Raw genomic sequence first — 23,666 nt, 5'->3', positions numbered from 1 at the left:
AAATTATAGAAATGTTTGCTTGTCAACCATGTTGTCACCAGAAATGAATCATTCACTTGATCTTGTGTTAAATCTAAATCCTCCATATATCTAAAATATATTCTGTTTAATATGCATGTTATCTCTCTATTGGAAGGCTTTCATTTCTTAAACATTTTCTCTGCCTCTGTTTAATGTAGTTAATAAGCACTTTTATTTGAATCCTAATAACGCTTCTGAATTTGTCTACATGTTCATCTTTTATTTTATTTTCGATTCCTTTTCAATTAAAGCACTTTAAAACTGCCTCTTGTCTGAATTGTGCCATATAAACACATTTCCCTCCTAGTTATATTATTTAGATTATAAATTATATTATCTATTGTTTGACTTACATGTCCTTACCTTAGGTAATATAATTTATAATTGAAATGTTTTGATTTACAAGAAGCCATGGGCTTCGGCGCGCCCCCCCTACGGCCGCAGGAGGAACTGCAGGACGGGACGGTGAAAGGGACTCCGGTGATCGCGGTGCTTCATCTTCATCACCCTCCTCCTCCTCCGTTCAGCTAACAACACGCCGGTAGATTGGCTTTATTCAACGTTAAAAAGGCGGTTTGTCGCTCGTCAAAATGGCGTCTAACGGTAAGAGAAACCCGTCGACGGTTGAATAACGGTGTTATCAAGGTGTGACGTGAACGTTAACCGGTGATTAGCTGGTAGCAACACGGTCAGTGGTCAGTGAGGGTTATTAGCTCACTTAGCTGCTAATCATATCTTTTTAAAGGAACGTATGTTTTCTCATTTATTTGTTTGGATACAGAGGGACTCCTCACCTGCCGGCTAGCTAACACGGACGCTGTTACCGTTATGCTAACGTTAGCTTACCGGTGTATTCAGTTAGCATTTAGCTTAACGGCTACCTAGCTATCAGCTAGCTTGTTAGCTTGTGCTACTGACCCAGAGTCAGCTGTCAGCTGGCCCGCCTCTCAGAGCTCCGAGCACCGGGTCAACTCGGTCTGCTTTATATCAGGAGGTCTAACTCATGTAGTTCATGGTCCTCTTATGGTTTATTAGATCTCGAGCGAACAAGACCAGTAAAACCATTAACAACACCTCCATGTTTATCTCCATGTTTACCTGGTTGTTCGTCATCTTATTGTATCAGTGAGTTAGAAGATGATGGTATTATTCTGATAACAGGCAATAAAACATGTCTTGTATATTGTATATGATTCAATATGTTTGTCATTAAAACGTATCTGGATTTTGAAGGTGATTCCAGTGTGAATGTTTGGTAGCTTTTAAATCAGCTCTATTAGATCTATACTGTTAAAAAATCTTTGTTTTGATATTAACACTCAATTTTGTTTATTCCATAGATTATTCTCAAACATCTGGACAGGGGTAAGTAATGTAATACTCAACCATGACTTGTTTGTATTCATGTTGTAGTTATATGTTATATATATATATATATATATATACGTATATATATATATATATATATATATATATATACGTATATATATATATATATATATACGTATATATACGTATATATATGTATATATATATATATATACGTATATATACATATATATATATATATATATATATACGTATATATACGTATATATATATATATATATATTTGTGATATTGTGCTGAACAAATATAATTCAATTCAATAGAAATGTATATCTCTTTTGGGGACATAATCAGGTCCTAAATGTGATTCAAGGCAAGAAAAGTATGAGAAGCCATGAACTTAACAAACAGTATGATGAAATGTGGTGTGTGAGCGTGTAGTTTTTTCTCACCTCTGCCAGCTATGGGTCCTATGGTGGAGGTGGAGGTGCTAACCAGGGCTATGGTCAGTCTTCTGGTCAGAGCTACAGCCAGCAGAGCTACGGAGGCTACAACCAGAGCTCAGACAGCAGCCCAGGCTCCTACAGCCAGGGAGGATACGGCAGCTATGGTCAATCAGGCCAGTCAGGTAGAGGAAGTCCTATTCTACCCCGGTTTCTACTCACACTGTGGTGTAGTTAACTTGACCTCCATGTCCTGTCTGTTCTCCCTGTAGGATACGGTTCTCCCCCCTCTAACCAGGGTGGAGGTGGTGGTGGTGGAGGAGGAGGTGGAGGTTATAATCAGTCCTACAGCCCTGGAGGTTATAACAACAGCAACCAGCCCTCCAACATGAGCTACAGCCAGCAGTCATCATCCTTCTCTGGGTACAGCCAGCAGCAGCAGCAGCAGCCTCCGTCTTTATCCTCCGCAGGGTGAGACACCGTCAGCTTCTGCTTCTGCACCTTTTATCTACCCACTTCTTCTTCTACACCTTCTATCGACCCACTTCTTCTTCTACACCTTTTATCGACCCACTTCTGCTTCTGCACCTTCTATCGACCCACTTCTTCTTCTACACCTTTTATCGACCCACTTCTTCTTCTACACCTTCTATCGACCCACTTCTGCTTCTACACCTTTTATCCATAATACATATATATATCCTTATATATATATATTTATTTTAATATCCAGCACTCATACACTTGTGCTGCTTGTAGACTGTACTTGTTTACAATTTTCAGAAACAGAACTCTCCAAATGAAAACCCTGTTGAATAAGTAATTATGTTAGAACTGTTCACAACAACTCACCGTCATTAAAGTACTGAAACATCCGGTCTGACATGTGAGTTTTCCAGGTGACAATAGTCTGATCTCTCTGTGGATCTGATGGAAACATTTTTCATCGTGAATAGAACTCAAATCACCGTACAGGTGTCGTCTGGTTTAACAAGCCGTCTTCGGTGGAGGAGGTTTGTAGCTTTTCAATGCGTCTCTTCTCTGGACCTCCCACAGCTATGAAGGAAACTCCCAGACCTCCTCTGGCTACAACCAGCCGCCGAGCGGTGGACCGAGTGGAGGCGGTTACGGCGGCAGTGGAGGTCAGACCGGCGGCTACGGGGGCAGCGGGGGCCACCAGCAGCCGTCCCAACACGGGGGGGGTCACTACAACCAGCCTCCGAGCTACAGCGCCCCCCCGCCTCAGAGCTACAGCCAGCAGAGCCAGTACAGTCAAGGTGGAGGTCAGAGATGAGTTTACACTCACTGTTGAAATGTTTGAGTTGTTTTATATTCAGTTGAAACAAAGTAAACTTGAACCTCAAAAGGGAACAAACTTGTACATGAAAGACTTATGATCCTCAGACCTTTTACAGGGACTATTTTTGTAGTAGAAAAGTAGTTCCAAAGAAAACGGTTTACAGTGACACCCATGGGTTATTGCTTCCAGAAAACCGTTGCTGTTGGGTTTTTTAGAAGTCATTTTTCTTCAGTCCTTTGAGCGTCTCATTAGTGTGTGAAGTGTGTGTGAAGTGCTCTCAAACTGCTATCTGGGTCCGATTGTCTCTCCTCTCTCAGGATATGGAGATGAAAGCCCACCACTGAGCGGAGGAGGAGGAGGAGGAGGAGGAGGCTACGGCACTCCTGACGGAGGCTACGGAGGTCAGGACGGCCGCGGTGGAAGGGGACGCGGGGGAGGATTTGGAGGGCGCGGTGGAGGAGGATATGATCGTGGTTTTGATCGAGGTGGCCGAGGAGGACCAAGAGGAAGAGGAGGCATGGGGTGAGTGTCTAAAAACCATCCGGTGTCCATGTTGTCAGTCCCGTGTTAGTAGGTCTACAGTGATGCACTTAAATGTTCTGTTCATGTGGACCAGAACAGAGAGCACTGGTCCACGTTGGTAGCTACATGCTAAAGCTATGAGAGGCGCATGCTGCTGTGTCCCGTCACACATGCTTCTGAGGAAAACCACTCTCAGGGATTCTGAAAGTGACACAAAGCCACCGTTAGTTTTCAGTCTGCAGAAAACCGCTGTGTTCAGAGCAGTATGTCATACATGCACCTTATTAAGTGAACACATGCATATTAAGAGCTCCTTCCTGAGGTGAACTGAGGTCAGAGACAGTCTGAGTCCTGCACTGCAACTCTGGGGAACAAAACCAGTTCTGATCCATCACCAGATGATCTCTAACATCTCCCTACTTTTTATGATTAGAAGCTGCTACTGCCTTCTGGCAGAGAGAGAGAGAGAGAGACGCCTGGTGTCCTGATGTATACGCTGACTGCGTCCTCAGTAGGCTGCTTTAGTAAACACCAGTAACGACTGATGTCACAATCAGTGAGAGCTGCACGCATGCAAACAGCAGCAGTAGAGCAGCAGTGTTCATGTTCCCAGAACAACAACGTGAGACAGATCCTTTTTTTTATCGTTTGGTATCTTTAAAACTCCAAACAGGACTTAGTGTTGGTGGCGTGGTACCGATCCGCCCCACCTCAAACCCATCATTACCTGGATGCTGTGGCAGAAATCTATAATATCAGTAAGAATATTTGCTCCTCTGTTGTGCATTTAATCGGGAAGAAGCTCTTCAGTAGTGTGAAGCAGAACCTTCAGTAGCTCGTTTAGGGTTTACTTTAAAATATCGATAAACAAAACGCACTTGTATCCTGATCCGACGCCACAGAAAGCCGTCTGGATGCAACACTTCATTCAACCAGAGAGAAAGGTTTGAAGTTTACATCTCTGGTGTGTTCGATCAGAAAACATAAACTGCTCAGAGCTCAGAACAGGACATTGTTCTAAACACGAAGGACGTGTTTGAAATGAGTTGACGTCACATCATGGAGGGGTTTGGATTTAAGCTCCTTGAACTTGTCATCCCTGTACGACACATTTTAAATGGCAACAGGAGAAATATAAAAAGCTTTTAATAGCAAACATCTGTTGAAGTGTCTCATTGTTAAAAGTTGTACAGAAAGAGATGACAACAGCTAGCTCTTTAAAGCGGAATGCACATGCTGGTGGTCTCACGGTGGTCCGGCTGTGCACGGTGCGCGGTGGTGTAGCTGCAGTCACGCCTCCAGCTCTAAGACCTGTATCTTGTTAGTGGTCCTGTGACCAGAACAGACTCTCCTCAGCCAATGGGAGGACCCCAACGCTGACCAGCCGCTGCAACAAAGAGATATAAAGGGACAACAAACGCTCCATCACTATTACAGAAAGGGTACGATCACCCTCTGACTCCAGCATTATAAACCACAGCAATACCAAACTGAACCTCTATTCAGTGTCTGCTCAGAGGACGTTCTGCTAAACACGGAGAAGGAGAACTAAACACGATGCGTGGAGGTTGAGGATGAACTCATGGTATGGTACTCATATAATAATCAGTTTAGTTAACTCTCCAAACTCTGTTTTCTATGCATTACGTTATAATAATGTAAATTATGGGTTGGAGCAAATGTATCCAAACCCAATAAAGTAGGCAGAAAGGAGACGGATCCCTTTCTGAGCGCTGTGAGGCAGAAGCTGGTCTGGTAAGTGGATGTTTGTTTTGGAGGTTGGACTTTATTTCATGTACTTGTGACCTCGTGATGTTGGTGATGAACTCATTGATGTAGAACTAGTTTCCATTCCATTGTTTGTTCTCTCACTCATCGCAGACTAGATCTGAATCTCCTCCGTCACAATATCTGGAATCCCCAACGCATCACCAGTAGGCCGATGAGCACTGATCAGCTGATCTCAATGTTTCGAAGAGTTGAAAAGGTTTTCGAGTGATCTCGGTTTAACATTTGAGAACGGCGGAACATGTAAAGTGTAAAACAGTGAACTAGCTCAGCTGGTGTCTGTTCTGTTCATAAACTAAAGTGTGAACTAAAGGTGGAGCAATAACTCTACGACACACAGCAACAGGTCATTTGATATTTTAGATATTGACTCTACGTATTTAAAGGTGCAGTGTGTAAGATCTGGCCATGTGCTCCAAACAAATACTACTACCGGGTCCATGTGATCTAAATGTAGCGGCATCAGTTATAAGAGGAGCTAACTGCTAACAGCAGGACGAGAATACGCAAACTTCAACCGGTCAAAATATCTCTGCTGTCTGATAATGTTCAGGTGTAGTTTTTGTTTATTTACTGTGACTCTCACCGGAGCGGTACCATGTGATCATTTGTTTATTGGATTAAATCCAAAATGGCAGAAACGACAGTAGCAGTAGCTCTCGTTTTTAGACGGTGGAGCAGAGGGTGCTAAAAACACAGGTTAGGTAACTGAAGGCCCGGTGAAGTCGTCTCATCATTTTGTTGTTTCTGCCACTTTGGATTTATTCCAATAAACCAACTATCGAAACGCACAGGGACGTAGTATTGACAAGCTCTTTGTCTTCGTCCTCTCATGTTGGACTGAGGACAGACTGGAGGATACAGTGACTCACTATCGGCTCTAGAGGTGGTATTACAAGACTAGCTGGTTAGCATGCTAATATCAGTAGATATCAGGTGACAAACTCCAGGTTCTGAAAAGTGAAGTCAAAGCTTCATGTGTTAAAGCTGCATTCTCTCTAGTGTCCACCAGGGGGCGACTCCTCTGGTTGTATAGAAGTCTAGTCTAAAATGACTCTACTTCTCTCTTGATTTATTCCCTCAGTAAACATTGTAAACATGAGTTTATGGTCTCAATCTCTAGTTTACAGTCTTCTTCAATACAGCATGATGTTCATTTAGTACATTATGCTCCATTTAGAGTCAAACACACCATAAAGCAGGGGATGATTTAGGGGCGGGGCTACACAGTGATTGACAGGTCTCTACCGGAGACGTATACGGCGTCTCTACGTCACTCCTCCTCAGTCCAAATATGGTCACTTCCTGTTCACTGGTTGCAAAAAAAAAACAAGATGGCGACGGCCAAAATGCTGAACTCAATGCTTCAAAACGTCCACAAACCAACGAGAGACGTCAGGACGACTACGTCCTCTTCTTATAAACGGTCTCTGTTGGGTCATTTTCTGAATGTTTTAAAGTAAAATTCTGGCCACATCTGACACATTGCACCTGATAAGTTGGCCAGTGAGCCTCGACCCGTCTGAAGCCAACACGGTGTTCTCACAAGTGTCTCGTGACAAACATGGCGTGTAATCTGTGGCCTTCCCTCCGCCCACACTAAACATCCCCATCACCTGCCTCTCTCACCTGTTACCACCACCCTCCCAACCAGCGCCCCTCTGTGTCATGCTCTGCTTTAATCAATCTTTGAATCTTCTCCTAGGCTCTTACCTTCTCTCCAGGCTGGCTTTCTGCTCTTAAGCCGTCATTTGGGGAAGTCTACAGAGAGTTAATAGTCTTCTTGTACTTGTTGGAAAGACTACTAGTTATGGAGGTCATGAGCCTCAAAGAGGTTCGTCTGAGATGTAAAAATACCCAGCAGCCACCCAGGGGTCAAAGGTGTTAAAGTTTGGGCTGGTTAATTGACACAAAACCAGGTTGTAGGATGAAATAAAATGGGTGCGTGCAAGTTACGTAAAGACTTGAACACAACACGACAAGGTCTTTAAAGCGGCCTCTTGTCCTCGAGGTGTATTCTAGAGAACCAGACTAGGTAGGGGTTGACGGGACGACTGAAGAGGGGGGGGGGGGGTTTGAGTCACAGACTAAGAGTGAAGGTTACCCACAATCCACTGAGAGAAACCGCTGTCAGCTCCAGCCTTCAATGTCCTTTCTCTCTTCCTCCTCATCAGAATGGGCGATCGTGGAGGATTCAATAAGTTTGGTGGTAAGTGACAAAAAAAAAAAAAAAGCAACACAAAAAGGTTTGTTAAGTTTGAAGAGTCAAAGCTAAAGGGAGGTCAGTACCCTCACAGCATGAGGCGGGGCTGTGGTGTCTAAAGTAATCCGAGTACATTTACACTAGACTGATTATTACATATGAAGCTTATTGAGGGTTCCATGGCAGCAGGTCAAACTTACCACTAAGTCTGTCCTGTCTCTTGCAATGAGCTCCACCAGGTGGAGTGATGCTCAGTGTTTGAGATCACAGCCGTACAGGTGAGAACCCTCAGAGCCCTTTTCCACCGCATCAGCTCTGGTTCTTGAGCCGGTTCCTCTCGGGGTTCTTAGAACCCGGCGTTTTTTCCACCTGTTCAGAGCGGAACCATTGTGTTCCACGATGTGTCGTCTTTTAGGGAGTAAACAGAAATAGCAAAAAACGAGCTTGTGTTAATGAGAACGCTGCACCTGCTTCCTCACTCGACTTCTCCATTGTTGCTTCCCAGCCTGTAGAACGTGACACGTCCTTCAGCTCAATGAAAAGCTCATTTTTTAGGTTTTAGGTTTAACTTCTCCGGTTCTGAACAGATCAGCTGCTCAAACTGGAACAGAATCAGTTGGTGGAAAAGAGGCTTTTGTGTGGATAATAATCTCAGGTACTCAGTGGTGTAAATGTCCAGCAGAGGGAGTTAAAGGGCTCACTACGTCTTCACACGTTCTTCTTCTGTGGTCTCCGCGGGGTCGGACCGCTCAGGGTGTTAGAATCGTGACCGATGGGAGTTCAGAGCTTTGGTCTCTGAGACATAAAACCTGCAGTGTTTGATGGGTTAGAGCTAAAAAAACCAACAAAAGACACGAGATCAGAAGAGCATCATCAACGCACAAACGGATGAAACACAAACGCATGTCCTGAAAGCAGCCCGACGTGTAGAAGGAAGTTCGGTTCTTTTTCCCAGAGATGAGAGTTGAACGGTATAAACTGGTTTCATTGCACAACTGTGGAACAGTTGATCGGGTACATTATGTGACTGGAATGTTTGTTGTTTCTCAACAATGTGCTAACTATCGGGAACAACCCGCCTCTGTGGTGTGAAACACACCCAGAGGCTGATAATCACCTTGTGGTTTATTTAGTGTGATTGAGTGCGACAGCTGCTCTGTAGTTTATGAAGCAGCAGGTCAACTCGTGTGGGCGGTGACGTCTGCAATACTTATGTTCGTGGCAATAACAAAAATACAATGTTTGCCAAAGGCAGCGTGTTTCATGTGTTCTACCTAGAATACATATAGCTGCATTAGTTATGTAATAATTGTGAATGTAGTTGACGTGCAGCAGGGTCCAAACTAAAGGTGCGCAGTTTCAATTATAAAAGGCAACAGTGGTGTGGATTCAAAGCTTTATTTGTAGTGAATAATAATTAGAAAAAAAAATCAATATAAACAATGTAAATTCCGTGTTTCGTGTGTGTTTTAGCTTGCTGAGCGGCTCATCCACTGTTTAAAAAGATAAACAAGTTGTGAGATTGTTGATTTGAAAAATAATTGTCCTCTACACTTCTTTAAAAATCCACAGAAATGAATGCGATGCTTTCTGAGTGGTAATCCTGCTCATGTAATGTGCGGCCGGTTCACATTAAATCACTGTGGAGTTAAGACTTGACAGTAGTCACGGTGACACAGCGTTATGATTAAAAGAGGTGCGTCACCTTTGGAGGGAAGCTTGTGTGGTGAACGGTGAGTCATCCTGAGGGCTGTCAGTTACTGAGAGACATAGTTCAGCGTAAAGAGGACTCAGTAGTGTCAGCTCTGGACAGACGTCTGGACATCTGGAGGTTCAGAGGTGTTGATGCTCTGGTGTGTTAAAGACGTCTCTACAGGTCCCACAAGGAACACTTCTGCACTGCAGTTGGTTTAAAGAAGGTGTGCGTCACTGCAGGTAACAAAGCACTCTGAAATGTCAAACACGACAAACACAGTGTTCCTACTCTCAACGTGTGTATTTACCCAGAATCCTTTGTTCAGCGAGTGAGTGAGTGAGCTGAACGGAGGTTGTGTTGGCATTGGTCCGAAGAGGGCGGTCCTATCTGAGTAGAGAGGACATGACGGGTCGTGGTTAACACATGAACAAAGAGCCGGGTGGCTCTGCATGAAGGGGCGGAGCCTCTCACGTGGATGAGTTTACCCGGTGGATCCACCAACAACCGCACCATTAAGTGTGGCGGTCACAACGGCGCTGAAAATCCACCTCAATAATGTCTGTCTGTGACTTCACATCAGCTGCCGATTGGTGTGAAACACAGACAGGATGGTAACCCGGTGCGTAGCTCATGATGACGTGCAGCTGGTAGATCACATAGTACCGAGTGAGTGAGTCCTGTAATCCTGAAACAGGAAAGACGCTTGTCTTCAAAGTATTTACTCTCTGCGCAGAGACGACTCAGTCGCCACCCAGAGTGCCTGTGTTGTGTGTGGGATGGAGAGACTGACCTGTGTGCAGTTAGAGCACATCTTTAAAGGGTCAGAGCATCAAGAGAGCAGGGGGAAGGTGTGTTTCTACTCTACACATTTCACAATAGTACCTGGAATAAAACATTGACTACAGTTCCTGATCTGTAGATCCTGTGGTTTACTATACCTCTAAGATAAACACTGTGATTGATATCCGCACTCCTTACATCAAAGGTCTATGACTGATCTATTCTAAACATCCCATAACGCTCACGACAGTTTAGGTTTACGACTAATCTAATCCAAACATTCCGCAGCGCTCCCTCTCAGATTCTTCGTTTGAAGGGAGCTGCAGCAGTCGTCCAGTAGTGAAGTCCAAGATATAATAAAGCATATAAGCGAGTCACAGAATAAGAAGTACTCGACTTAAAGGAGTTTTCTATCTCACACGTCCACAGACAGACTAGAAGCTCAACACTGCTGCTGTTCTGGAGGGAACTTAAAGAACCTCCTCAGTGTTTCTCTGCTCTATCACTTCTTCTTTTCCACATTTCATTTCTGTCTCTGTTTTCTGTCCCTCTCCAGGACCAAGAGACCCGGGACACGGACATGGAGGACCCGGCTTCAGTAAGTCTGACACATCAACAGCGGGTTTAGTTATTACAATAATAGAGTACAAATACACAGGTGTGTATAGTACTGACGCTTAAAGATAGAGTCGGTGATCTGAAGAGTTCGTTGGATTAAAAAAACAAAAGATGCGACATAAGAACACAGCTCAGTGTCCTTATTATTAAATCACGGAGCAGCTTTCGCTACAAAAGTTTCTAAATTTAGTGAGAAACTCTCCAAGTCTTCATCACCTCTAGAGACACGCCCCCAAATGATCATCATGGACGTAAACAAACAACATGGCTGCTGTTAGAATGTTAGAACTCACAGCTGGTAAGATAGAAGATACAGTTGTGGTCAAAAGTTTCCATACACTTGTAAAGAACATAATGTCATGGCTCTCTTGAGTTTCCAGTTATTTCTACAACTCTGATTTTTCTCTGATAGAGTGATTGGAACAGATACTTCTTTGTCACAAAAAACATTCATGAAGTTTGGTTCTTTCATGTCTTTATTATGGGTTAACAGAAAAAGTGATCAAATCTGCTGGGTCAAAAATATACATACAGCAGTGCTAATATTTGGTCACATGTCCCTTGGCCATTTTCACTTCAATTAGGCTCTTTTGGTAGCCATCCACAAGCTTCTGGCAAGCTTCTCGTTGAATCTTTGACCACTCCTCTTGACAGAATTGGTGCAGTTCAGTTAAATTTGATGGCTTTCTGACATGGACTTGTTTCTTCAGCATTGTCCACATGTTCTCAATGGGATTTAAGTCAGGACTTTGGGAAGGCCATTCTAAAACCCTAATTCTAGCCTGATTTAGCCATTCCATTACCACTTTTGATGTGCGTTTGGGGTCATTGTCCTGTTGGAACACCCAACTGCGCCCAAGACCCAACCTTCGGGCTGATGATTTTAGGTTATCTTGAAGAATTTGAAGGTAATCCTCCTTCTTCATTATCCCATTTACTCTCTGTAAAGCACCAGTTCCATTGGCAGCAAAACAGCCCCACAGCATAATACTACCACCACCGTGCTTGACGGTAGGCATGGTGTTCTTGGGGTTAAAGGCCTCACCTTTTCTCCTCCAAACATATTGCTGGGCATTGTGGCCAAACAGCTCGATTTTTGTTTCGTCTGACCACAGAACTTTCCTCCAGAAGGTCTTATCTTTGTCCACGTGATCAGCAGCAAACTTCAGTCGAGCCTTAAGGTGCCGCTTTTGGAGCGAGGGCTTCCTTCTTGCACGGCAGCCTCTCAGTCCATGGAGATGCAAAACACGCTTGACTGTGGACACTGACACCTGTGTTCCAGCAGCTTCTAATTCTTGGCAGATCTGCTTTTTGGTGGTTCTCGGTTGACTCTTCACCCTCCTGACCAATTTTCTCTCAGCAGCAGGTGATAGCTTGCGTTTTCTTCCTGATCGTGGCAGTGACAAAACAGTGCCATGCACTTTATACTTACAAACAATTGTTTGCACTGTTGCTCTTGGGACCTGCAGCTGCTTTGAAATGGCTCCAAGTGACTTTCCTGACTTGTTCAAGTCAATGATTCGCTTTTTCAGATCCATGCTGAGCTCCTTTGACTTTCCCATTGTAGCGTTTGTGTGCGTTTGTATCCAATGAGCCCTATTTAAATGGCCTCAGAGAAGTCACCAGCTGTAGTCACTCATAATCACTCACAAGAAGTTAAGAGGCCATGCTATGAAGCTCATTTCATTGACACAACTTTCTAAGTCACCAGAATTGCTAATTCATGTTGCTGTATGTATATTTTTGACCCAGCAGATTTTGTCACTTTTTCTGTTAACCCATAATAAAGTTATGAAAGAACCAAACTTCATGAATGTTTTTTGTGACAAAGAAGTATCTGTTCCAATCACTCTATCAGAGAAAAATCAGAGTTGTAGAAATAACTGGAAACTCAAGAGAGCCATGACATTATGTTCTTTACAAGTGAATGTCAACTTTTGACCACAACTGTATGTAAAGACTCTAGTGGGGAGAAATGATGGTAGACAGCCAGGCAGGTAGACATGCAGCAGGTAGACAGACAGGTAGACATGCAGGTAGACAGACAGATAGACAGACAGGTAGACAGACAGGTTGACATGCAGGTAGACAGACAGGTAGGCATGCAGGTAGACAGACAGGTAGACCGACAGGTAGACATGCAGGTAGACAGACAGGTAGACCGACAGGTAGACAGACAGGTAGACAGACAGGTTGACATGCAGGTAGACAGACAGGTAGACATGCAGGTAGACATGCATGCAGGTAGACAGGCAGGTAGACAGACAGGTGGTCCGTCCAATCATTACATGCGGGCTGAATAAAATGATTAGACGGGTTGATTACAGTCAGATGGCCACAGATATATTTTAGTATTTCATTTATGGATTGTTGTCAGAATCAAACAATTTCAACAAAGAAGCTAAATAAACTGTGACATTAGTGGTTGTTATTAAACAACTTATTACTAACTTTTTACTCATAACCTAACCGATAATAACAAAGAACATTGAGTAATAACATATATAAAATAGAGTAAATAGATAAATACATCCATGGTTTTATTGACTATCTGTTACCTCTTTAATGAAAGTAATCTTGATAAATGATTTGATGATTTGATTTAGGTATTTATGCTCATTGATCTCTTCGTCTGGCAACCATTGAGAAGCTGAAGAGACGCATCATGTTGTATTTTCTCCGTTCATTGATTGTTGGCTTCTCGTGGTTCTCTCTGCTGCCACAGTGCAGGACCAGGACAACGCTGACAACAACACCATCTTCGTCCAAGGCCTGGGAGACGACTACACCGTGGAGTCGGTGGCCGACTTCTTTAAGCAGATCGGGATCATTAAGGTGCAGCAGACTGCGATTAATGTCTCGTCAGATTGCAGCTCAATTATTTACAAATGCAGGTCTTTAAATTCAGATGAACATCCAGGACAGTGTGAGACTGATCAGATTCAACTGGTATACAAACTAATATTCATGTTTTGTGTCTCTTGTCATGTGACCTGCGTTGATCCTCTCAGATCAACAAGAAGACCGGCCTGCCGATGATCAACCTGTACACGGACAGGGAGACGGGGAAGCTGAAGGGGGAGGCCACGGTGTCCTTCGACGACCCCCCCTCGGCCAAGGCCGCCATCGACTGGTTTGATGGTGCGTTCATGGTCTTCATCCACTCTTAATGTCAGTGTAAGGTTCTCTCATCAACCAGAGTTCAGAGGAACATACTGAGCTGCATACAGTCTAAATGGGTTTCCTTCTCAGGTAAAGACTTCAGTGGAAATCCCATCAAGGTGTCTTTCGCCACCCGCAGAGCCGACTTTGGAGGCCGAGGTGGAATGAGGGGCGGCCGAGGACGAGGAGGTGAGAAGTTCTCTGAACTTGAAGGTTGGTATTGTTTGGTTTTTTTTATTGAGAAGTTCTGTTTTATTTGAGGATAAACTGAGATTGAAACTGTCTCAGCACAACGTCCACTTTGTAGCTTTCAGCCGCGTCACATGATCTTCTTCAGCCGATGAAGATGAACTGTAAATGTTCAAGTTTTTGTTTGGTTTAAACTTCCCTCGTTACACAACCAGCGGCTTCATCGCCGGCCCTTCCTGTGAACAGAACGCCTGACTGGTTCTGTTTGCTGCTCCGTGTAGGTCCGATGGGTCGCGGTGGATTCGGAGGGGGTCGAGGTGGAGGTTTCCCAGGAGGCAATGGAGGCAATGGAGGAGGAGGAGGCAATGGAGGAGGAGGACAACAGAGAGCCGGAGACTGGAAGTGTTCAAACCCGTAAGTTTAAAGTCATTTATCTCTTCTAGAAACATGTTTATACATCATTATATTACTATACTACATGTATTTAGTGTGTAGTAGAAACTGTGTTGTGTTCAAACGTTGTACTAATACTTAGAAACAGAACACATGTAAAGATCATTTTGTAGCTAAAACTATGAAGATGATTTTTAGTTTTGTGGTTATTTCATCTTTTCTCTCCAGTAACTGTGGGAACCTGAACTTCTCGTGGCGTAACGAGTGTAACCAGTGCAAGGCCCCGAAGCCTGAGGACGCTGGTGGGATGTCCCCCATGGAACGAGGTTGGGCTCCATGTTCTAGTCTGTGAACTCAAGGAACAGGTTTCTGTGTTAAAGTCCAGTTTGTAGACTTCTGGAGGATCCATGAGTCACCATGTTTCCATCATCACCTGACGCTGAGAGCCATTGTGATTATGGGGGGATTAGAATGAGTCCTTCATATGTACATAGAGAGCGGGAGGCGGAGTCCGCCACGGTGCTACGGCAACCCAGAAGGGACAAACAGAACACTGGCTCTAGAGAGTCTGTCTTTATGTTCTCTGAAGGCACCGTAGTCCTCTACCCGCTGGTGGAACTGCAGTAACGTGAGCCACAGAGTGTAAAACCGTGGAACCGCCAGCTGAAGTATTTATATACGGTCATTTAGCAGACGGCCCAAAGCGGCTTACGGTTCAGTATCTCTCTACACACCGTAGACGCAGTTACGGGAGCAATATTGGGGTTAAGTGTCTTGCTCAAGGACACATTGACATGAGACTAGCAGAGCAGGAGCCGGGGGATTGAACCGCCGACCCTCTGATTGAAAGGCGGCCCTGCTCTCCACTTACCTACTGTCACCCACTGCCACCCTCAGGTCTCCCCTCCCTCTTTATGGTCTCCCCTCCCTCAGGGTCTCCCCTCCTTCATGGTCTCCCCTCCCTCAGGGTCTCCCCTCCCTCAGGGTCTCCCCTCCCTCCTTATTGTCTCCCCTCCCTCAGGGTCTCCCCTCCCTCCTCATCGTCTCCCCTCCCTCAGGGTCTCCCCTCCCTCCTTATTGTCTCCCCTCCCTCAGGGTCTCCCCTCCCTCCTCATCGTCTCCCCTCCCTCAGGGTCTCCCCTCCCTCAGGGTCTCCCCTCCCTCCTCATCGTCTCCCCTCCCTCAGGGTCTCCCCTCCCTCCTTATTGTCTCCCCTCCCTCAGGGTCTCCCCTCCCTCCTCATCGTCTCCCCTCCCTCAGGGTCTCCCCTCCCTCAGGGTCTCCCCTCCCTCCTCATCGTCTCCCCTCCCTCCTTATTGTCTCCCCTCCCTCCTTATTGTCTCCCCTCCCTCAGGGTCTCCCCTCCCTCCTCATCGTCTCCCCTCCCTCAGGGTCTCCCCTCCCTCAGGGTCTCCCCTCCCTCCTTATTGTCTCCCCTCCCTCAGGGTCTCCCCTCCCTCCTCATCGTCTCCCCTCCCTCAGGGTCTCCCCTCCCTCAGGGTCTCCCCTCCCTCCTTATTGTCTCCCCTCCCTCAGGGTCTCCCCTCCCTCCTCATCGTCTCCCCTCCCTCAGGGTCTCCCCTCCCTCAGGGTCTCCCCTCCCTCCTTATTGTCTCCCCTCCCTCAGGGTCTCCCCTCCCTCAGGGTCTCCCCTCCCTCCTTATTGTCTCCCCTCCCTCAGGGTCTCCCCTCCCTCCTCATCGTCTCCCCTCCCTCAGGGCCTCCCCTCCCTCAGGGTCTCCCCTCCCTCCTCATCGTCTCCCCTCCCTCAGGGTCTCCCCTCCCTCCTCATCGTCTCCCCTCCCTCAGGGTCTCCCCTCCCTCAGTGTTTTCTGTTAACTACCTTCCTGTTCTGCTGTCAGGAGGTTTCGGAGGAGGCGAGCGCAGAGGGGGTTTCGACCGAGGCGGCTTCAGAGGCCGAGGAGGTGACCGAGGAGGTGACCGAGGAGGCGACCGAGGAGGCGACCGAGGAGGCTTCAGAGGAGGCAGGGGAGGCGACCGCGGAGGATACAGTCCCGGAAAGATGGACGCAAGGTCAGATTCACCCAAACACACAGAACCTTTTCATTTAGTGGTTATTAGATTTTATAGAAACACAAATAATAATTATTAACTATTATTCCATTTGGATTATCTGAATCAGGTCTAATCCCTAATGGAAGACTTTTTAATATATATTTGTATTATTACGTCCTTTAGTATTTGTTTCTTGTGGCCCTGAGAATAGTATGTATTTATGTAAGATGTGACATGAAGGTCTGAATAAGTTCCCGTGTTTGTTCTGAATGTCATTTGTTTTAGTCACTGTTCAAACACATACACACACACACACACACACACACTCACACACACACACTTGTTCAGCCCGTCCTCGTTCCTCATTGGTTGCCGGCGATCTAATGGGTGTGTGTGTGTTGGTTATTTGTTTCCAGAGGCGACCACAGACAGGAGCGGCGGGGCCGTCCCTACTAACTCACCCGGCTCACCTCCGGTGGAGACCAGCCCTCCACCTTTTGTAGAAGTCTGTTGATCCTTTTCATTCAGCCAGTAGAAAAATGTGACCGTCCCGGTTTTCTGTGTTTGCTCTCATGTGACGCCTTCACCTCCTCCTCTGATCACTGAGGTCTCATTTACACTCAAATACCATCTGATATGTTTTATCATCACTCCTCTACAACGTTACTTTTACTTTCATCTCATCAACTAGATGAACGAGTAATGAATCATTAGAATAAACCTAGAAGTCTGAGAACAAAGACGAACGCCTCCGTCAACGTTTGAACACACAGAGCAGGTTATAATACTCAGATTACACAGAGTAATGGAGGATCATAATCTTAGTTCGTCTCAGGGCTCCTGGATGTCAGCGAGCGGTCAGAGCCGTGGAAATACGATCCAAGTCATCGATAGAAACAGGAACAGGAAACAAAACCAGGAAATGTCTTTGCTCGTTCCAGTCGGTGTTTAGTCACTCGTGAGCAGCTTCATGTCAGACGTGAGGATTGTGAGCGGAGTGCATGAGGCCTCGAGTGTCAGATGTACGAAGACGTTCGCGTTGACATGTTTTTATTTATGACTGTTCTTTTGTATTGTGCATGTGCTGGTTTTCAAATGAAAGTGTTGATGAAACCAAACGACGCGTCTGTGCTTCTTGTTTTTTTATATGCAGCGTTTAACAGGAAGTTAGTTATTAAGCTTTTAAATACATCGGTGAGCTTTGTGTTCTCAAAGGTTTTCTCTCAAAACTTCTAATGTTTTTGAGTTTAAATCCTCAGAGTTCTCATAACTGTTGAAGATGATGACTGAACCAGTGACCTTGTCCAATGACCTTTTTTAACGTCGTCTTCAGCTGCTGTTCCTCTAACGGCCACAAGAGGAACATCTTCTACAAACTATATCATTTTTCTCCGCTTATAATCTCAAAGGCTATTTCTAACCCAGTGATGTGATTTTTACACAGATCCGTCCTGCTAACATATTGTGTTTGTATAAAAGCCTGAGATACATTCATGAACCAGTTCACTTTTCTGATCTCAGATTGACATCAGCTCTTTTTATTTTATTTAATTGCACTTGGAAGAGCATTTTCTTTCTTTTTCTGTGAACATAACACATAAACAACAACCTAAATGTAAATGTAACTGTAATTCTTATCAGCCTTTTTCTTTATTTTGTTTTATGGCGTTCAGAAGGAATTTGGCCCCAGAGAGCCTCCATATTATGTGACGACTAAAAGAAGAACAATAAAGCATCTTAAGGGTTCTGGTCTTCAGTTTATAAGTTCACATGAATGTGAAACTACAATAATAACAGAGAGTCCTCCCATCATTACCTCACATATAAATAGCATTCACTGAATAATAACCAGCTTCACTGATTCTAATGAACTGAAATGACATTTGTTGGTCAGTCGGTGCATGTCGGTCCCTGAACTCAGCACCCTCAGCCACCATCAACAAGCAGACTGTGGAAACCATCAGCAGCTGCAGGAACAGCAACATCACGAGGCTGTTGGTCCGTGACTGCAGGACCTGGTCCACCATCACATCCCATAGACATCTAGAACCGCTTCGTCCTGCTAAACCAGTTTGAGAGCGAACGCTAAACAAATGAATTAACGCCTGAGGCTTCGTGTTATCTGATATATTAATATCATTGTACAGTAGAGAGTAGAGTAGTGCTGCAGAAAAAGAATCAGTTATTTATATCATTGATGAATCACTTTAAGTCATTTTCTATTCTTCAAACATACTGTTTAAAAATGTCGCTTCTGACATGTTGAAGACCAAATGATCTGGAAAACTCTTCTTCACATACTAGCATATGATTATTATAAACATACTTAAATATGATTATTATAAACATACTAGAATATGAGTATTATAAACATACTAGAATATGAGTATTATAAACATACTAGAATATGATTATTGTAAACATACTAGAATATGAGTATTATAAACATACTAGAATATGATTATTGTAAACATACTAAAATATGATTATTGTAAACATACTAGAATATGAGTATTATAAACATACTAGAATATGATTATTGTAAACATACTAAAATATGATTATTGTAAACATACTAGAATATGATTATTGTAAACGTACTAGAATATGATTATTGTAAACATACTAGAATATGATTATTGTAAACATACTAAAATATGATTATTGTAAACGTACTAGAATATGATTATTGTAAACATACTCGAATATGATTATTGTAAACATACTAGAATATGATTATTGTAAACATACTAGAATATGATTATTGTAAACATACTAGAATATGATTAACATACTAGAATATGATTATTGTAAACATACTAGAATATGATTATTATAAACATACTAGAATATGATTATTATAAACATACTAGAATATGATTATTGTAAACATACTAGAATATGATTATTGTAAACATACTAGAATATGAGTATTATAAACATACTAGAATATGATTATTGTAAACGTACTAGAATATGATTATTGTAAACGTACTAGAATATGATTATTGTAAACATACTAAAATATGATTATTGTAAACGTACTAGAATATGATTATTGTAAACATACTCGAATATGATTATTGTAAACGTACTAGAATATGATTATTATAAACGTACTAGAATATGATTATTATAAACGTACTAGAATATGATTATTGTAAACGTACTAGAATATGAGTATTATAAACATACTAGAATATGATTATTGTAAACATACTAAAATATGATTATTGTAAACATACTAGAATATGAGTATTATAAACATACTAGAATATGATTATTGTAAACGTACTAGAATATGATTATTATAAACGTACTAGAATATGAGTATTATAAACATACTAGAATATGATTATTGTAAACATACTAAAATATGATTATTGTAAACATACTAGAATATGAGTATTATAAACATACTAGAATATGATTATTGTAAACGTACTAGAATATGATTATTGTAAACATACTAGAATATGAGTATTATAAACATACTAGAATATGATTATTGTAAACATACTAGAATATGAGTATTATAAACATACTAGAATATGATTATTGTAAACATACTAAAATATGATTATTGTAAACATACTAGAATATGATTATTGTAAACGTACTAGAATATGATTATTGTAAACATACTAGAATATGATTATTGTAAACATACTAAAATATGATTATTGTAAACGTACTAGAATATGATTATTGTAAACATACTCGAATATGATTATTGTAAACATACTAGAATATGATTATTGTAAACATACTAGAATATGATTATTGTAAACATACTAGAATATGATTAACATACTAGAATATGATTATTGTAAACATACTAGAATATGATTATTATAAACATACTAGAATATGATTATTATAAACATACTAGAATATGATTATTGTAAACATACTAGAATATGATTATTGTAAACATACTAGAATATGAGTATTATAAACATACTAGAATATGATTATTGTAAACGTACTAGAATATGATTATTGTAAACGTACTAGAATATGATTATTGTAAACATACTAGAATATGATTATTATAAACGTACTAGAATATGATTATTGTAAACGTACTAGAATATGATTATTGTAAACATACTAGAATATGATTATTGTAAACATACTAGAATATGATTATTGTAAACGTACTAGAATATGATTATTGTAAACATACTCGAATATGATTATTGTAAACATACTAGAATATGATTATTGTAAACATACTAGAATATGATTATTGTAAACATACTAGAATATGATTAACATACTAGAATATGATTATTGTAAACATACTAGAATATGATTATTATAAACATACTAGAATATGATTATTATAAACATACTAGAATATGATTATTGTAAACATACTAGAATATGATTATTATAAACATACTAGAATATGATTATTGTAAACCTGGTGTCAGATTGAAATGATGAAATGATTCTACTTTTATTTATTTGAGTTTTTAGCGGGATGTCAATCTGTCTTTCTGTTGGTCAGACAACCACTTGTAATATATCTCAACTCTGTGATGGATGGTTCAGTCAGGAACCATTTATTGCAACAAATAGAAATGCAGTTCGACTTGTTGCTGGTGGCTCTTATAAAGCTCCCTGGATTTAGCCGAGCAGCTACGAAGCCAAAACAGGGCGTGGGTGTACAGGAATGAGCCTGAAGCCAACTTTGAATACCATGTCAGCCATTTGCAATGCAAAATGATCTGTGAACGTGTTTAAGGTGAGGGAGGGCTGTGATTCATACATTCATGGTTCCCAGAGGATTGATCATGATCACTTTTCCTCTGCGGCGCCACCAGCAGGTTCAAAGTTGTGCTTCTACCCGAACAACTATTGGATGGATTGGTCCCCCCAGGTCGGTAGTTAAACTCCATTCTTGTCTCCGCCTCCTTCTGCATCGCTCAACCTGAACCTCACCTCACCTGATCTCTCTTTTCAGGTGCGCACCACTAGAACTAATGCAGTGACGTTTATGACTGTGTTGTTATAAACGGAACACTGGCAGATTAGTGAAAAAGAATGAAGGAAGAATGACTCTGATTACCTGCACATGTGTTTCACTCTCCTCTTTACATCAACATGACGGAATGTTGATTGTCTCTAACTGGCCGATCCAGTTTGCCTCCACTAAGTGTGTTCCAGGAAGATGAACAACAATCCCTCGAAAAATCCCCTGAACCATTACGTCAGTATAGTTCCGCTATCTGCTTCCAAAGAAAACCCAACGGCTGCACATATATGGAGATACGGGGCCTTTTAGAGGTGTTTCTTCTTTTAATGTTATTGAATGATCAACAGCACTTTAATGCCAACGTGAAACCAGGTTTAACTATTTAACCAGTTTAACTGTCAATGTTTAGGTCTGTTTGTGGCTACAAATGATTCAAACATGTCCTTTGAGCTTTTTAACACTTTTTCCTTTATATTTAAATTTAAGTTTAGCTAATCACTTCACCAATTACTTAAAGTATTTCATGCATTTATCCAAAACTTAGCTCACTAATATTTATATATTTATATAACTATGTCCTCTGGCGCTTTACAGATGAAATGCATTATTATAGTTACTATGATTATTATTATTATTATTGTTATGATAAATAATAATAATAATAATAATTATAATAATGATTTATCTGTTATTTTATTATGAACAACATGTGTTCAGGTGTATCAGCTGACTGAAGATGTGGATATATTCTATTTATTTTTCAAATTAGTCATGTTACTCTACAATACCTCCTAGTTACTGCAGAAGTATCACCTGTACAAGTACACCTGTGGTACAAGTACACCTGTGGTACAAGTACACCTGTGGTACAAGTACACCTGGTTGGGCAGCACGCCTCTGTTAGAAGGTGATTAACAGTCACTGTGTTTATTTATCAAGAACGATTACTTTAACTTCAGCCGTCTTCTGAATGGAGGACTTTGACGTGTCGCGGAGTATTTTAACATAGTGGTATTAATACTTTTATTGAGTACTTCTTCCACCACACCTACAGTTTGTCAGAAGCTCCGTTGGAGACGCTTCAAAGACTAAACCAAACACACATGACCATGAACAATAGAACATGGAAACATTCTTACTGTTTACATCGGAGTTAATAAATCCTTTGAGCCTTTTCTAAAAGCTCACCTGAGAATCGAACACACGCTTTAAGGCGTTGACAGATGTTTCTGGTTCCTCTTGTTCCAAAACATTCGGTATCTGATGAAACTGACAAAAGACTCTTTTGTTCCTGACGGTCTGGTGCAGTTTGACCAGTCGCTCAGAGGTCAATCAGCTCTAGGAACTGATCTGTGTTTATTTACTGATTTACTTCTTTACGTCTTTACTTCTTTACTTCTTTACTTCTGTACTTCTGTACTTCTGTACTTCTGTACTTCTTTACTTCCGTACTTCTGTACTTCTGTACTTCTTTACTTATTTACTTATTTATTTATTTACTTATTTACTTATTTACTTCATTAGAAACAAGATGGAGGAAATAAAAGTTGCTTAATCTAATTTGTATTATTATTATTACTATTAAACAGCAGCTACAGGAGTTATTATTATTATTATTATAAAGTTGTACTTTTACTTGTAATACTTGCACTAGATAAATAATACTTGTGTGAACAAACATCCTAAGTTCTGCTTAAAAAAATATTCAATTCACTTTTCTTTCCAATAAATTAGTGACATAACTTATTTTCAACCTCTTTCTGCTTGCTTTTTCTTTTTTCTTTTAATTTTCTCTTAAATGCAATTTCTTTCTAATTTTAACAGTTTTTTTGTTTTTTGTTTTTATGACATTTTAAACTCATTGGTTCTGTTTTCTAAACGTCTTATGTTGAACATGTTTCCAGTACGTTGAACTACTTCCTGTCTGAATGGTGCTCTATAAATAAACTTCTCTTCAAAACAGTCAGATAAAAGTAAAAAGTACAACTCTTTCCTGTGGAATGAAGAACAAGTGAAGTAGAACTAGGTGACATGAAATGGAAACTCTATGTTAGCGGTTCTTGTGTAGATTAGAGAGGCGACATGACTGATGTGGAACAGGTGAGCTGGTGGGTGTGTCTTTGGACAGGTGTGTGTGTGTGTGTGCTGGAGGTAGAGAGGAGGAGGAGGATGGAGGAAGAAGGTTATTTATGCCTCTGCAGACCTGATGATAAAGACTTTTC

General features: G+C 41.7%; 1 protein-coding gene across 3 annotated transcripts; it reads left to right on the top strand.

The window, feature by feature from the left end:
• Window positions 1-487: 487 nt before the first annotated feature.
• Window positions 488-17,578, top strand: fus (FUS RNA binding protein). 3 transcript variants are annotated; one of them, XM_068725659.1, is made up of 15 exons: window positions 488-624; window positions 1,362-1,386; window positions 1,812-1,978; window positions 2,066-2,264; window positions 2,850-3,070; window positions 3,411-3,615; window positions 7,578-7,612; window positions 10,639-10,680; window positions 13,426-13,535; window positions 13,712-13,841; window positions 13,953-14,075; window positions 14,333-14,465; window positions 14,673-14,770; window positions 16,307-16,478; window positions 16,877-17,578. In XM_068725659.1, exons 1-15 carry the CDS (start codon window positions 612-614, stop codon window positions 16,914-16,916), a joined length of 1,713 nt encoding a protein of 570 aa, XP_068581760.1. In that variant the 5' UTR covers window positions 488-611; the 3' UTR covers window positions 16,917-17,578. The 3 variants fall into 3 exon arrangements, with proteins under 3 accessions (XP_068581760.1, XP_068581761.1, XP_068581759.1); XM_068725660.1 differs by having other exon boundaries at window positions 2,850-3,076; window positions 13,953-14,051; XM_068725658.1 differs by having other exon boundaries at window positions 2,850-3,076.
• Window positions 17,579-23,666: the final 6,088 nt, after the last annotated feature.

Source organism: Cebidichthys violaceus, unplaced genomic scaffold (assembly GCF_023349555.1).
Source record: "Cebidichthys violaceus isolate CVI_PGR_0920_01 unplaced genomic scaffold, fCebVio1.0.p SCAF_36, whole genome shotgun sequence".
NCBI lineage: Eukaryota > Metazoa > Chordata > Actinopteri > Perciformes > Stichaeidae > Cebidichthys > Cebidichthys violaceus.
Note: the sequence above shows the minus strand (reverse complement) of the source record. Positions and strands in the feature narration are given on the sequence as shown.